The following is a 16,140-nucleotide window of genomic DNA, read 5'->3' as shown; positions in this document are numbered from 1 at the left end:
GCAGAGGAGGTGCACCACTACGCTGAGGTGGCACTGGCGGCTCCGCCCCGCCGCCCTCCTCCCAGGGCCCCTCGCTTTCCGCTAGGTCCAGCGGAAAAGAGTCGCGGCTCCTGACGGGCGGTGGAGCCCCGGGGCTGGGCAGGCTGGGCAGGCGGCGCGGCTGGCTGCTGCCAGGCCCCACCCCTCCTGCAGCCGCAGACTCGCGCGGCGCGCACGCCTGTGGTGACAGTGGCCCAGCTCCAGGGCGCCAGGTCCCCGCGCGCCACGCCCCCTGCCCGCCCACCAGCCTGCCCCGCAGAGGCACGCCCCCTTCCGCCTAGACCCCTTATGCGGGCCCAGACCCGGCCCAAATCTCCGCCAGCGTTGCTGCCATCGCCATCGCCTGCCCCGCGTCCCTAGCTCTGCGAAGGACAGGCCTCGCGTCAGGACCCCATCGTCTGCTGAGGTGGCCAGAGCCCCGCCGCGGCCCCCTACCCCTACCTGGCTTGTCGTCCGCCCATTTGCCCACCGATTCTCGCGCTCACCCCATCTCGCGCCCCACTATCCCACCGTACCTCGGTCTTCCCGAGTTTATCGGGGCCTGATGCCCCACTATCCCACCTTGCTGCGCCTTCTCTTATCGAGTCTTCGACCCTCGGGCACCAAACCTTGCGTCCCTCACCCTCCGGTTCTGTTGTGCATGCTCACCCGGGCCTAGCGTCTCCCCCACAGGCCTTGATGGTCTAGCTCATCTGAGTGATAGGCTCCTCCAGTCCACCAACCTGCCCCTCCTCCTAGCCCATAGGGCTTTGCCCCCATTCTCTCCACCAGGTCTCTGGGGCTCTTGTCTCTGCCATTCACTCCGGTGCTTCAGCCCTCAGAGCTAGCACCGTTCCCACACACATTCCACATAACTCTGTGTTTCCTTCTCCATTCCCCCAACAACACACCTCTCTGGGCTTTGCACAGCCCCTTCCCAGGACTGCTGTGACCTGTCCCAAGGCCTTGGGATTCACCTGTATCTCCCCTCCCACTGCTCCAAACCAACCTACCCTGGGCTGCAGGGCCTTGGAGACCCTCCTTTAAGCCCTCAAATTTTGTGTTCTCTTAGAACAAATACCCCAGTGTTCCCCTGCTCAGGCCTGGTCCCACCCAACCTGCAGCAGCCAACTCCTGGCCCCTGCATTACCCCTCCCCAACAGCTGTTGCCACATTTGCTTCCCCAACTTCCTGGATGCCTTTGATTTTTTAACCTCTCCCCTCCGGCTTGTCTATTCTCTTTTCCTTCTGTGTCCCAGGTGCCAGGATGGTGGGAGAACTCCGCTACAGGGAATTCAGGGTGCCCCTGGGGCCCGGCCTGCATGCCTACCCCGATGAGCTGATCCGCCAGCGGGTGGGCCACGACGGACACCCTGAGTACCAGATCCGCTGGCTCATCCTCAGGCGCAGCGATGATGGGGACGAAGGCTCTACCCAAGTGGACTGCAAGGCTGAGCACATCTTGCTATGGATGTCTAACGATGAGATCTATGCCAACTGCCACAAGATGCTGGGCGAGGACGGCCAGGTCATCGGGCCCTCCCAGGAGTCTGATGGGGAGGCTGGGGCCCTGGACAAATCGGTGTTGGGGGAAATGGAAACAGATGTGAAGTCCTTGATTCAGAGAGCCCTTCGGCAGCTGGAGGAGTGTGTGGGCGCCATCCCTCCTGCCCCTCTGCTTCACACTGTCCATGTGCTCAGTGCCTATGCCAGCATCGAGCCCCTCACGGGGGTCTTCAAAGACCCGAGGGTCCAGGACTTGCTCATGCACATGTTGAGCAGTCCTGATTATCAGATGCGCTGGAGCGCCGGCCGGATGATCCAAGCCCTGGCCTCCCATGATGCTGGTGAGGGCCAGTGTGGGGAGGACGGGGAAGCAGGAGAGGGGCTGGGTCGGCTCAGGGACTCACAGGACACTGTGGCAGGAGCCTCTGACCTCATCAGTACGTAAATGAATCTGTTGCTTTTCTCTTACAGCTGGAAGAAAAGGAGGTGGGAAGGGGGGTGTGTGGACATCTTTGCAGAAAGAGGGAGGGGTGTCTGAATTCTCAGGAACCTCATTAGTTAATTGTCTTTCTATGCAAAAGAAAACTTTGAACTATTGCAGATCTGTGTGTGTATATATATATGTATGTATCACTGTTAGGTGTCATCAAGTCCAGTGGAACTGTCCTATAGGGTCTTCTTGATTGTAATCTTTATGGAAGCAGATCACCAGGTCTTTCTCCTGTGGAGTTGCTGGGTGGGTTCAATCTCCCAACCTTTTCGGTTAGCAACCGAACGCTTAACCATTGCATCGCCAGAGCTTATACGTGTGTAGGAGTATTTGTATGTATAGTTTGTGTGAACGTACACACGTATATATGTGGGTACGTACCTGTAGACATGTGAAGAAGACAGCAAATTCTGGTTTTTGAAGGAAATCATGTCATTCCTACTGTGTCATTTTATATGTGGTAGAAGAACTAGACAGAGAATAGAGCTCTGGTCTAGGAGACGCGTGGCAAGGGTGACGTTAGGGAGCAGTTACTGATTGGGTTGTGGGTTACAGGGACCCGGACTGAGATCCTTCTGTCACTGAGCCAGCAAGAGGCCATTGAGAAGCACCTGGATTTTGACAGTCGCTGCGCTCTGCTGGCACTGTTTGCACAGGCCACACTCTCTGAACACCCCATGTCTTTCGAAGGCATTCAGCTGCCACAGGTATTCTGTGAGGAACAGGGGGTGGCGAAAGCCATGAATAAGATCTAGGGACCCTAATCCTTGGTACCTTTCTACAGAGGACAGTGTGGGGAGAAGGGCTAAAGCTGGGCCAAGGTGGACACAGGCCAAAGGTTGCATCCTATAGGTTCCAGGAAGGCTGCTCTTCTCCCTGGTGAAGCGCTATTTGCACGCCACCTCCCTCCTGGATCAACTGAACGACAGCACTGCAGAAGCAGGCGCCCCAAACAATTCTGCTCCCGAGGAATTGATTGGGGAGAGGAGCCGGCTGGAGCTGGAATTCAGTATGGCCATGGGCAGCCTGATCTCAGAGCTGGTGCAAGCCATGCGCTGGGACCGGGCCTCCAGCAGGCAGGGGAGCTTGGCACGGCCTGCCTGTTCCATCTTCCAGCCCCACCTGGCAGATTCAGGCCTGGGGCTCCCAGTTGCTCAGGCCCAACCCACTTTCCGGAGGTCAAGGCGATATCGCCCTCGCTCAGAGTTTGCAAGTGGCAATACCTATGCCTTATATGTGCGGGATACACTGCAGCCAGGGATGCGAGTGCGCATGCTGGACGATTACGAGGAGATCAGTGCCGGGGACGAAGGCGAGTTCCGGCAGAGCAACAGTGGCGTGCCCCCTGTACAGGTGAGCGAGCATGTGGTAGGATACTGTGAGGACATGGCTGGGGCTTCCAAGCAGGAGAAAACCCCCAGGGGAACTGGGATGGTAAAAGGGGGTCAGCAGTTGACCCCCTCAGAGAGAAAAGAGGCTGTTTGGAGGACTGAAAAAATCTGGGAGGGGCTGCGAAGTCGGGGAGAGAATGACACCCAGGCAGGAGAAACTGGTATAGCAAAAAAGATTCACTCACCTAAGGGAGAAGGTTAGGGAAACAAGGGGCATAAGTTGTTAAGGAAAGGTGAAGTAAGAAGAGAGCCCTCACCAGTAGGGAAAGGAGGTCTCTGTGTGTGCGTGTGTGTGTGCGCGCGCACTCCATATGCTGGTATTTTATTATCTGGTGATCACTCTGCAGGCTCTAGGTCCTCATTACTGGGCCACAGCCAATCACCTAGGCCCCATTAAGTGAGTCTACTCCTCCTCTCCCTCTCTTTTTTCCTCTGTTTTCCAGGTGCTATGGGAGTCAACAGGCCGAACCTACTGGGTGCACTGGCACATGCTGGAGATCCTGGGCTTTGAGGAAGACATTGAAAATGTGGTTGCGGGTGACGAGTACCAGGGGGCAATGAGCAGTGGAGCTCTGGGTGTAGGTGAGCCCAGAGAGGAAGCAGGGGTCAGCTCTGAGCAGGGGGACCGTGTTCTGGCTGGGCGGGCAGTGACATCCCGGTGCCCCCCGACCCGTTTCCACAGCTCTGCCCTCATGGCGGTGGAAGCCCATGACAGAGCTCTATGCTGTGCCTTACGCACTGCCTGAGGATGAGGACGCTGAGGAAAGCGAGCACCTGACCCAGGCCGAGTGGTGGGAGCTCCTCTTCTTCATCAAGAAGCTGGATGTCCCCGACCATCAGGAGGTCATCCAGATCCTCCAGGAGAACCTGGATGGGGAGGTAGAGCTGGCCTGGAGACACACAGAGCGGGGAGGGCTCCTCTGTGGTAGAGCAGTGGGGAGGTTCCAGATGGAAGTGAAGGTCAGAGAGTGCAAGGGGACTCAGAAAAGGGATCTGGAATGTTCTGAGGTGTTGAAGGGGGCTGTTTGGGAGAGTCAGCTGCCACCCAGGAAAGGTTCAGGATGGAGAAGTTGTGCACACAGAGATCCCCAACCCTACCAAGCGCTCCTTGGAGCCTCTGTGCCGGCAGGGCTCCCTGCAATGAAAGCTGCTTCTGACAGATTCTGGATGATGAGCTCCTGGCTGAGCTGGCCGTGCCCATGGAGTTGGCCCAGGACCTGCTGCTGGCTCTGCCACAGCGACTCGATGACAGCGCCCTCCGGGACCTGCTCAACTGCCATGTCTACAGGAAGTATGGGCCCGAGGCCCTGGCAGGGCAGCTGGCCTACCCACCCCTTCTAGAAGCCCAGCAAGATGCCCTCCTGCTGCAAGCCCAGGGCCAGCCTCAGGAATCAGACGATGCAGCCAGAGCAGAAGGTGAGATGCCAAGTAGACACAATAGCTGAGCAGACTTGCCTTTGGGAAGGCATTAAGCGTAGGAATGAGGTCTGTGCTGCTTTCTGTGCAATTTCACCTGGAAGAGATGGCACCTTAGGAAGAATCTGAAACTTGGAAGCAAACAGCAAATGGGGAAGAGGACATTCCGCTTCCTCCAAAGAATGAAGGAGGTTGTGAAATTAGAAAGTGAAATTGCAAGAGGTTTTGAACCCTTAAAAAGCCCGCACATTTAACTCTTTCCATTGTAGAGAGAGACAAATTATTGCATGATTTTAAATGTAAGGATACGCTCTGCGGTTTGCAGATGGGAAGGTACTTTAATACGTTAAGAACGTAAAATATGAAAGTTGTCGTTAAGGTGTTCTGTAAGTCCACTAAGATATATTACGATGTGCTAAAAACTAACTTTCACCAGTTACCTGCTGCCATTCAGTCAGTGCTGACTCACGGCGACCCGTGTGTGTCGGAGGAGAACTGTGCTCTGTAGGGTTTTTGATGGTTGATTTTTTTGGAGATAGATGACCATGCCTTTCTTCTGAGGCACCACTGGGTAGACTCGAACCTCCAACTTCTTAGCTGTCAGCCAAGCACATCAACCATTTGCACCACCCAGGGACTAAAAAAACCTAACCTAGGCGTACCAAAAAAAATTAAAAACGTTTTTAGGGGAAATTAGAAAAAAAAGATTGAGCATTACGAACTCTTTCTGTCCAATCCTGAGCCTTCACGTCACTAACAATGGCCAAATCTTGTGACTCCCCTCTTCCCGTAGCAAAAGAACCCAAGACTCAGTGTTCCACTACTCCCCTGCAGCATCTGGTGGAGGGCTACGGTCCAGCAGGGAAAATCCTCCTGGATCTGGAGCGAGCCCTCAGCTCAGAGGGCGCCCAGGCGAGTGAGGTCAAGCCCCTCCTGCTGCAGCTCCAGAGGCAGCCCCAGCCCTTCCTCATGCTCATGCAGAGCCTGGACATGCCAGCCTCCAACAGGGCCCTACACCTGACTGCCTTGAGGTGAGAGGGTGGTGAGAGCCGGGACTGCGTAGAGGGAGTCTCAGGCTGGCTGGACATCCCTTTGTCCTCCTGCCCCCTGCTCCCCAGAATCCTGATGCAGCTGGTGGACTTCCCTGAGGCGCTGCTGCTGCCCTGGCATGAGGCCATGGATGCCTGTATGGCCTGCCTGCGATCCCCAAACGCTGACCGAGAGGTACCGGTGTCTGCTCGGGGAGAGGCTGGGAAGGAGAAGACATAGGGCAGCTCCTGGCAAGGCTCTGGAGGGTGTGATGGAGCCTGTGGGGCCTTTGTGCTCTTGGTTTAGGTTTTGTTTTTAAAATTGAATTTCTTTTTTTTAAATAGGTAATACATTCATATGGTTCACAAACGATGTAACGAGGTAGTTACAGCAAGAAGTCTTGTTCCCACCTGAATCCCTGTTTGCCCAGTGCCCCTCACACACCCCTAATTATTAACCACTGGTATTAATTTATGTCCCCTTTTTATGTTTCTTTATGCAAGCATAAGCAGACCCAAAAGCTAATATGTATCTATACCTAGGTATCTGTATGTATTATAAAACCAGTTGCCACCCAGTCAGTTCTGACTCATGGTAACCCTGCGTGTATCAGAGTAGAACTGTGCTCCACAAGGTTTTTCAGTGGCTGATTTTTCAGAAGTAGATTGGCCAGACCTTTCTTCCAAGGTGCCTCTGGTAGACTCCAACCTCCAATGTTTCAGTTAGCATCCAATCACACTTGCATGACCCAGGCGCTCAATATGTATTATAGATAAATATATACGTAGGTATAGTACACTGAGAGTATCAGTGGCACATTTTTATATTCAGCTGAGCCTCTGGGAAAAAGAGGTGAAGGTAGCAGAGGGGACCATCACTTACCAGAGTCCCCTACAGGAGCCACAGAGAAGTCTTAGACACAGAAGGCTTGGAAAGGGATCAGAGAACTAGGATCGTGGTGGCAGTGGGTGTCTGTGTACATACCTTTAACTGTTTCTCAGATTTTAGTTTTTGAGGTGGACTCCCCGAGTGTCCACACACACAAATCCAGTCGTTCTCAACCCCCTCCCTGTCTTCGGAGTGTCTGTGCTTAGCACATCTCAAAACACCACCCCACAATTGACTCCTGGGACAGCTGGGCCTGAAAAGAACAAGTCCAGGAATGCTCTGTGCACCTGTCGCCAACATAACGAGTAACCCTAAAACCCACGGTGGCAGCACATCTCTTGGCTTTTTCCTTTTCAACTCGTCTTTGGTTCTGTAACTCCACCTGGCTCTGTGTCTTTCCTGTCCCTGTATTTTTACTTCCTCACTCTGTCTTGTTCATTGCAGTCTCTCCAGCATTCAGCACACAGTGGGTGTAAAGTAAATATGACTGAAAAGCCTATGGCCCCTGCCTTGTCCCCTTTATCCACCTTCCCCTGTCCTGTCCCAGGTGCTTCAGGAACTGATCCTCTTCCTGCACCGTCTGGCCTCAGCGAGCAGGGACTATGCTGTGGTGTTGAACCAGCTGGGTGCCCGAGATGCCATCTCCAAGGCCCTGGAAAAGCACCTGGGGAAGCTGGAGCTGGCTCAGGAGCTGCGGGACATGGTGTTCAAGTGTGAGAAGCATGCCCACCTCTACCGGAAGCTCACCACCAACATCCTGGGAGGCTGCATCCAGGTCGGGAGAAGGGGAGCTGGAGGGGAAGCTTGTGGGTTCAGAGCTGGATGAGAATATGAAACCTGAAGCAGGGGCAGGGAACGGGGGTGTGTTCCGGAAGGACTGGAACAGCAGGTGATTCTAGTGAACCTGGGAATGTTCTTTCCACCCACCTTCCACACCTGGGCCTGCTGTGCCAGCATTATAGGCAAACTCCCATGGCTACTTGATCTCCTCTCTGCTGCAGATGGTGCTGGGCCAGATTGAAGACCACAGACGAACCCACCAGCCCATCAACATCCCCTTCTTTGATGTGTTCCTCAGATATCTGTGCCAGGGTTTGTGCCTGTGTCCCCGTCACTCCGTGTCCCCACACCTGCATCTGTTTTCTCTCCCTCCCCACATTCCACCAGGCTGTGACTCCCCTGTTCCTACTTGCCCTCAGGCTCCAGTGTGGAAGTGAAGGAGGACAAGTGCTGGGAGAAGGTGGAGGTGTCCTCCAATCCGCACCGGGCCAGCCGGCTGACGGACCGCAATCCCAAGACCTACTGGGAGTCCAACGGCAGTGCAGGCTCCCACGCCATCACCCTGCGCATGCGCCAGGGCATCCTGGTCCGGTAACGTGCTCCCACTCCTAGGCTCAGCCTCACACCTGCACTTTCTCGTGACTTCCCTGTGTTTGTCTTGGTGGAGGCACCACCCCCTAGAGTGTGGTCACTAGTCCCCTAGGCTGCGTCTGCAAGGACCTGACAGGTTCCAATTCTGACTGATACCTCCTTCCCAATCCCAGGCAGCTGACTCTGCTGGTCGCCAGCGAGGACTCGAGCTACATGCCAGCCAGGGTGGTGGTGTTCGGGGGTGACAGCACCAACTCTCTTAACACAGAACTCACCTCGGTAGGGACCCCTGTGCCATTTGACCACCCCTCTCGGGATCTGCCCTCTCGCCCAGACCTCTAACCTCGTAAATCCTTGATCTCCTTTGAGCCCCATTGAAGGTAGCATCCTGGGTCCCTATATGATGGCATTAGGTTCTGAGCAGGGAGGTGGTATTTGGACCTCTTCATCAGGGCCCCACACATTCCAGGGTTGGGAGAGGGAAGGAACACGGGATGGGGCTGGAGCAGACTGGGGTGCTCTCAGCACTCACCCATACGTGGAGATGACACCTCTTCTATCCCCCTTCCAGGTCAATGTGATGCCTGCTGCCAGCCGGGTGATCCTGCTGGAGAACCTAAACCGCTTCTGGCCCGTCATCCAGATCCGCATAAAGCGCTGCCAGCAGGTAGAGCATGTGGCATGGGGCATGGGCCCCAGGTGAGGGGCTCTGGGCCCTGGAATGTTGCAGATCTTGAGCTGGAGCTGTAGCCTGGGTCATAGGCAGCTCCAGGGGTGAGACTGGAGGGTGTGACTGCTTCCAGCCCACCCTGAAGCCGGTGTGAGGCAGCTGAAAACAGGTTGTGCCCATTGCAGGGTGGCATCAACACACGCATTCGGGGGGTGGAGGTCCTGGGCCCCAAGCCCACCTTCTGGCCAGTGTTCCGGGAGCAGTTATGTCGCCATACACGCCTCTTCTACATGGTTCGGGCGCAAGCCTGGAGCCAGGATATATCTGAGGACCGCAGGAACCTGCTACACCTCAGCTCTAGGTGTGTGGGGGCGAGTGTGTGTGTGTGTGCGCGTGCACGGGAAAGGGAAGATGATAGCAAATGGCTGAGGGGCGGGTTGTATGGAGGGATAAGATGTAGGTTTAAGATTCTTGGGACCGGGGCTGGAGTGTTCTCAGGTTTGGGAAGGGGGAGGGCTGTGAGAGGAAGAAGGGATAAAGAGGTTTCTCTGGTGGTCTGGGAATGGGATGTGCTAGTTAACATACGAGAGTCTTGAGTACTGGGTGGGCATTTGGTCTGGTTGCTGGGTGGACATAGGCATAGTTTATACTTCAAGCCCTTGACACTCCATTCCCCATCCTCAGACTCAACGGGGCTCTGCGCCAGGAGCAGGACTTTGCTGATCGCTTCCTCCCTGACGAGGAGGCCGCCCAAGCACTGGGCAAGACCTGCTGGGAGGCCCTGGTCAGCCCGCTGGTGCAGAATATCACCTCTCCTGGTAACCAGCTCATTGTCACCTGACCCCTTTTACCATCCCACTACTTGGTGCCACTAACCAGCTCCTTCCTGCTAAACTCTAGAACCGCCCAGGTTATGTTCTTGGCCCTTTTGGTACCTGCACTCGTTACCCTGGTATCTCTGTTCCCAGAGCCCCAGTTCCCATGTTCCCCTGGTACCAGCTGACACTATAAGGTCAGGAGGGGCCCTGCCAGTCCCGCTTGTTTGCCCCCACCCTGTCTTCTGTGTCATTCTGTTAAATGGCACTTTCTCTACACCCCCGTGAGGTCCAGCCTCTCCCCACTTCCCTGGAGGCGTGCCCTGACTTTTTATCTAACCCTCTAGATGAGGCTGGAATTAGCCCCCTAGGCTGGCTGCTGGACCAGTACCTGGAGTGTCGGGAGGCTGCCCACAACCCCCAGAGCCGTGCAGCAGCTTTCTCTTCGAGGGTGCGCCGCCTCACCCACCTGCTGGTGCATGTTGAGCCCTGCGAGGCACCCCCTCCAGTGGTAGCCACGCCTCGGCCCAGTGAGTACTAGGAATTTGGGCAGGGAGCCATTGTTGGGAGTGTTTCCCTGAACCCTCACTCATGCACTATAGGCTCTGCCCTTCTCACCTTTTCCCTCCCTGAGTGCCTGGCATGTTCATCTTCCAGGTGTGTGTCACCCCTTCTAGGAACATCATTGTAGGTGGCAGTGTGTCAGGAAAGGCCCCAGGCCTCACCCTTGGAAGGGGACCCAGAAGCAGAGGGGCTGCCCTCTCCCTGCGTCTGCCACTTTCTCTGTCTCCACAGAAGGCAGGAACAGAAGTCACGACTGGAGCTCCTTGGCTACCCGGGGGCTTCCAAGCAGCATCATGAGAAACCTGACCCGCTGTTGGCGGGCGGTGGTGGAGGAGCAGGTGGGCAGGAGCAGGTTTGGGGGTGCGGGCACCCCCTCCAGTGGTAGCCACACCTCGGCCCAGTGAGTTTGGGGGGCCTGGGCTCTGACGGCGGCATGGCGTGCCACCTCGTCATGCTCCTGCCCCTTCCCTTCAGGTGAACAAGTTTCTGACCTCATACTGGCAGGACGATGACTTTGTGCCACGCTATTGTGAACACTTTCATAAGCTGCAGAAATCAAGCTCTGAGCTGTTTGGGCCACGGGCAGCCTTCTTGCTGGCGCTGCAGAATGGCTGTGCCGGGGCCTTGCTGAGGCTTCCCTTTCTCAAAGCTGCCCACGTAAGCTGCCCTCGCCTCACCCCAGGCCTCTCCCCACACACTCTCCCTTCCCCACCTCCTCAAAATGCCCCTTCCTTCCATTCCCACTAAACAGTGAACATGTATTTCTTGTGTAAATTTATATAGGTGTATGTATGTTTGTATACGTATATGGAAACCCTGGTGATGTAGTGGTTAAGTGCTACAGCTGTTAACCAAGAGGTTCAAATCCGCCAGGCGCTCCTTGGAAACTCTACGGGGCAGTTCTACCCTGTCCTATAGTGTCACTATGAGTTGGAATCGACTCGACGGTAGTGGGTTTTTTATATATATATGTATGTGCGTATGTCTGGCCATATTAGCAAAAACTTAAAAAATGGTAACCCACAGTGTGCTACCCTTATCTATTTTCGTGTACTTTTTTCTATCTATAGGCGTGATTTAACATCGTTTACTTATGAGTAGCCACAATGCTCTATCCTGTTTTCATTTTTTTTATCGTGGTAAATCTGTACCACAAAAACAATTGCCATTTCTACAGTCTTCACATGTACAGTTCAGTGACATTAACTGTGCTTATCATGTTGAATCAATACCATTAACCAGTCCTGAATTTTTCCATCATCTTTTACCCTGTTTTCTTTTGACTGTTTATCAGAAGCCTTTTTCAGTGTTGCTCTTTGTACTTATTTTGAAATTGTTGCATAAATTCCATCTAATGGATGTACTGTAATTTGATTAACCATTCCCATTCATTCAACAAATATGCAGTAAGCACTTAGAATGTGTCAGGCACTATGGTAGGAGCTGACAATAGAACGGTGAGCCAATATAGAGAGTCCCCCCCCTCAAAGTTAACCGTCTTGGGGGAAGACACAGTTAAGCAAACAAAAAACTAAGATGTTATGAGCACCCTGATAAGCAAAGTACAGTGTAGTGGGTGCCTGAAACAGTGGCTACTTGAGTTGCTTCCAGTTACTCTCTCTTATCAGTAACCTTGTAATGTGACCACTTCTATGTATACAACTTATCCCCTTATTTTAAATGGTTGTTTTTGGTTTGACTTTCAGATATGGTCAATGTGAAAAACAGCACACTTTTCATAACTGTTAGTATTGTTCACGAATTTATAAAATAGTTTTATAAAAGTGTTGAACAGCGTATGAAGCTGCCAGCCATTCCTATCAACCTTCACAGCCCCTCACATGCCTGCTCTGCTCTATTGGTCATGGTTTTCCTGTGCCCTTCCCAATCTCCAGGTGAGTGAGCAGTTTTCCCGGCACATCGACCAGCGGATCCAGGGCAGCCGGATGGGGGGGGCTCGAGGGATGGAGATGCTGGCGCAGCTGCAGCGATGCCTGGAAACCGTGCTAGTGTTCTCTGGCCTGGAGATAGCCACAACCTTTGAGCATTACTACCAGTGAGTGGGGAGCTAGGGAGTGGGAGATGAGGGCGGCAGGATGACCGGGTCAGGGCCAGCTCACAGGGCCAGGCAGGCTGGGGTCCTAGAGTGGGACCCTGGGCCACAGTGGGCACCCACACTGAGGCCTGGCCTGGGCCGTGTGTGTTGCAGGCACTACATGGCAGACCGACTCCTGGGCGTGGGCCCGAGCTGGCTGGAGGGTGCCGTGCTGGAGCAGATTGGTCCTTGCTTCCCCAACCGCCTCCCCCAGCAGATGCTGCAGACCCTGAACACCTCTGAGGAGCTGCAGCATCAGTTCCACGTCTACCAGCTCCAGCGGCTCGACCAGGCACTCCTGAAGCTGGACAATACAGAGAAGAAGATACAGGTGGGTGCCAGGGCAGGGTGGAGCAAATGGAAGGGTAGGGAATACGAGTGGCCCGGAGCAGAGCGGAGGAGGCTCCCAGGCTTTTCAGAACCCTGTGTTTCTTCAGGTGGGTCACAAGGCCAGTGGCCAGAAGAATGAGAAAGAAGAAGAAAAGGAAGCCGGGGTCGAAGCAGCAGCAGAGGTGGTGGAGAAAGAGGAGGAGGAGGAGGAGGAGAATGAGAATGAGGACCTCTACTATGAAGGGGCCATGCCGGAAGTGTCTGTGCTCGTCCTGTCTCCGAGCTGCTGGCCCATCTCCTCCATCAGCCACCTACTGAGCCCCAGGACCTGCCTGCCCTCTTACCTGAGGGGCACTTTGAACCGATACTCCAACTTCTACAACAAGAGTGAGGGGCAGGCGGGTTGAGGGGTGGGGAAAGGACCTGGGGTCCCTGGAATGGGAGCCCTGGTGTGGCAAGAGATGGTCTTTAGGGATAAGAATCTCTCAGGCAGTGGGGGAAAGCAAGTGGGTTTGAGAAGAGAGGGCAGGAGCAGAGTTTTCAGGGGTGGGGTGTGGAGGCTATCATGCACCAGATTCCCGGATGGTTGCCTGTCTATAAGACCCAGGAACCTGTTTACAGGTGGTTGGGAGGAGGGAGACAGGGCTACCTGAGGCCACCAGAAAGGGTTTCCCCTCTGTGGCAGGTATCTGCCTCCTCCTGGGCAGTCACCCATCATGCTAAGCTTCCCATTGGGCAGCAACAAAGGAGGGAAAAAGTCTCCTACCTGCCCTCAGGGAGCTCTCAGACTTAAAAAGAGACATCGTTTCTCCTCCAGGATATTCTGGTCTGATGAGAACCTCAGTTATTCCTCATGTTATGGTTTTGTCTCCTAAAACATGGTGGAACTCATAAAAGAATATGGGGAACTCCTTGAAGGCACTGATCAAACCTTGCCCAGCACAGGCATAGACACAGGGTGGGCTCAGAGATATCTGTGGCTTGCCAGGGAGGCAGGCACAGAGAAGGCTGAAATCCGGAAGCTCAGACGGGAAACCACAGTGTCCATCAGTGCTGGGGCCCTGCTTCCTGCAGACAGTAGCAGGAGCAAAGCTTGACCACTGGAGTGACCTCACCCCAGTTCCTAACCCAGCCTTTCCCCTACTTTCTGCCTCCCCCTCCTCCCTGATACTTCCCAGGCCAGAGCCACCCTGGCCTGGAGCGAGGCCTTCAAAGACGGCTGCAGTGGACATGGCTGGGCCGGGCTGAGCTGCAGTTTGGGGACCAGACCCTGCATGTGTCCACTGTGCAGATGTGGCTGCTACTGTACCTCAACGATCTGAAGGTGGCCTGACCCCTCTGCGCCTCTGTTCTCTCTCACCTTGCATCTCACTTTTCTTCCCTAAACCTTGCCTCCCTTTCCTCCTGCCCTTCACTCTCTCCTCTCCACCCTTGGGGAGGCCCTGAATGTTTTCCTCGTCTTTTCCCAAGGCTGTCTCTGTTCAGAGGCTGCTGGAGCTCTCTGGGCTCTCTCCAGATGTGCTGAATCCAGCAATTGGGCCTCTCACCTCTTCAAGAGGCCCCTTGGACCTTCAGGAGCAAAAGGATGCACCAGGAGGTATGCATTTAGGGCCAGAGAGACCTCTGCTGAGCTGGCGAGGCCTCCCACCTGGAGTGACCAGCGCTTCTTTCAGGGGTGCTCAAGATTCGCGATGACAGTGAGGAGCCCAGGCCAAGAAGGGGCAATGTGTGGCTCATCCCACCCAAGACGTACCTGAAAGCGGAGGATGAAGAGGGCCAGAACTTGGAGAAGAGACGGAACCTTCTGAACTGCCTCATTGTCCGAGTCCTCAAGGCCCATGGGGATGAGGGGCTGCATATTGATCAGCTTGTCTGCCTGGTAGGTGGGGGTGGGCACAGGGCGTACGGGGACTTTGGGCAAGGACAGGCCCCAGGAGGGTTGACATTTGAAGCCACTGGTTCACCATGGAGCCTGCAGGTGTGTGAGGAGGGAGATGGGGGTGCGTCTGATCTCCACAGGACTTTCCACCCTGGTGGCTTGTGGTGGAGTGGGAGCTAGAGATGGATGAGCGAGCAGGGTGCCTCTGACCTATCATTTCCTTTTTCCATTCCTACGCCAGGTGCTGGAGGCTTGGCAGAAGGGCCCATGTCCTCCCCGGGATTTGGTCAGCAGCCTGGGCCAGGGATCTACCTGCAGCAGTACAGACGTCCTCTCCTGCATCCTGCATCTCCTGGGCAAGGGCACAGTGAGACGCCATGATGACCGGCCCCAGGTGCTGTCTTATGCTGTCCCTGTGACAGTGATGGAGCCTCACACTGAGTCCCTGAACCCAGGCTCCTCAGGCCCCAACCCACCCCTCACTTTCCACACCCTGCAGATTCGCTCTCGGGGGGTGCCCTATGCCTCCTGCACTGCCACCCAGACCTTCTCTACCTTCCGGTAGCCCTGGAGATGTCATCAGGGGCAGGTAGGGCAGGGGCTTTCTACAGAAATAAAATGCAGGAGTTTGAATACACGGCCTGTATGTTTGGTGACTGCCGGTGGTGGGGGCTTTCCTGGCTGAAAGGGGAGAGCTCTTGCTCTGAGGCTGTCTTGACATCCTGGAGTCACTGTTAGCGTGAGGATGCTCAGGTGGGGAGAGAGGTAGGAGTCAGATGTGACTTAACAACCCTGTCACTGTGCAGGGGTGGCTTTAGGCAGGGGGATTAAATGGACAGGGATAGATTCCAGCCCTTTCTCAGACTACATGCCATCCGGGCTCCGCACCCACCTCGGTCTCTCACTGGACAGCTTGTGACTTGGGCAGATTACCAAGCAGGGCTGCATTTTCCTCATTTGTAGAATTGGACTAGTATCACTGTGGGACTTGGACGAGTTAACAGGGGTAGATGCATTTGAGAGGGTGAAGGCTTTGCTAATGAGCCCCTACTTTGGCCCCTACCGCTCCCAGAAGAGAATGCAGGGAGGGCACTGGCACCTCTGAGTAAGGCAGACACAGGGAAGGAGAGACCAACGTCAGTCACAAAAGGACAAATACTGTATTATCCCACTTCTGTGAAATATCTAGAACAGGCAAATGCATAGAGACCAAAGTTTATTAATGGTTACCAGGGTGGGAGGGAAGGGGGAGGGGGCGCTCAGTGTTTAGGAAGCATTGAGTTTCTGTTTATGATGATGGAAAATTTGGCAGTGATTATGGGTGATGGTTGCACATTGTGATGAATGTAATCAGTGTGACTGAACCGTACATATAAAAAAGGTTGAACTGGCATATGTTGGGTTATATATATTTTTACTACAGTTAGTTAAAAAAAAAAAAAAAAGAGACCCTTGCAGCCACTGCAAATACACGGGAGTTGAATGTGTGTTCTCCCCGGGCAGCGTAGGATCTAGATTGGATGCACACCTAGAAGGAACTGCTGCTTTGTTCTTTCTTCTTCCCACAAACTCCTGCACATTGCCTCTTCCACTCCTCTGCCTCACACCTTGTCTGGTCATCTGAGCTACACACACACACACACCGCACCCCCAGATGTGTACTGCTCTGGGGGTGGTT

General features: G+C 54.6%; 1 protein-coding gene across 4 annotated transcripts; it reads left to right on the top strand.

Annotated features, from left to right (window-relative positions):
• Window positions 1-233: 233 nt before the first annotated feature.
• Window positions 234-15,099, top strand: CUL7 (cullin 7). 4 transcript variants are annotated; one of them, XM_023545551.2, is made up of 26 exons: window positions 234-445; window positions 1,278-1,961; window positions 2,570-2,721; window positions 2,867-3,367; window positions 3,849-3,987; window positions 4,088-4,284; window positions 4,566-4,821; window positions 5,615-5,852; window positions 5,940-6,045; window positions 7,286-7,513; window positions 7,740-7,830; window positions 7,938-8,109; window positions 8,283-8,388; window positions 8,681-8,776; window positions 8,965-9,140; window positions 9,464-9,597; window positions 9,942-10,124; window positions 10,393-10,496; window positions 10,633-10,815; window positions 12,054-12,214; window positions 12,368-12,584; window positions 12,691-12,970; window positions 13,762-13,907; window positions 14,054-14,180; window positions 14,257-14,462; window positions 14,704-15,099. In XM_023545551.2, exons 2-26 carry the CDS (start codon window positions 1,286-1,288, stop codon window positions 15,025-15,027), a joined length of 5,199 nt encoding a protein of 1,732 aa, XP_023401319.1. In that variant the 5' UTR covers window positions 234-445; window positions 1,278-1,285; the 3' UTR covers window positions 15,028-15,099. The 4 variants fall into 4 exon arrangements, with proteins under 4 accessions (XP_023401319.1, XP_064142351.1, XP_010585846.1 ...); XM_064286281.1 differs by having other exon boundaries at window positions 235-445; window positions 1,278-1,865; XM_010587544.3 differs by having other exon boundaries at window positions 235-445; window positions 10,390-10,496.
• The last annotated feature ends 1,041 nt before the right edge of the window (window positions 15,100-16,140 follow it).

The sequence above is a fragment of the Loxodonta africana genome, chromosome 1, assembly GCF_030014295.1.
Source record: "Loxodonta africana isolate mLoxAfr1 chromosome 1, mLoxAfr1.hap2, whole genome shotgun sequence".
Classification (NCBI taxonomy): Eukaryota; Metazoa; Chordata; class Mammalia; order Proboscidea; family Elephantidae; genus Loxodonta; species Loxodonta africana.
The sequence above is the reverse complement of the archived record's forward strand: the minus strand, read 5'-3'. Positions and strand labels throughout refer to the sequence as shown.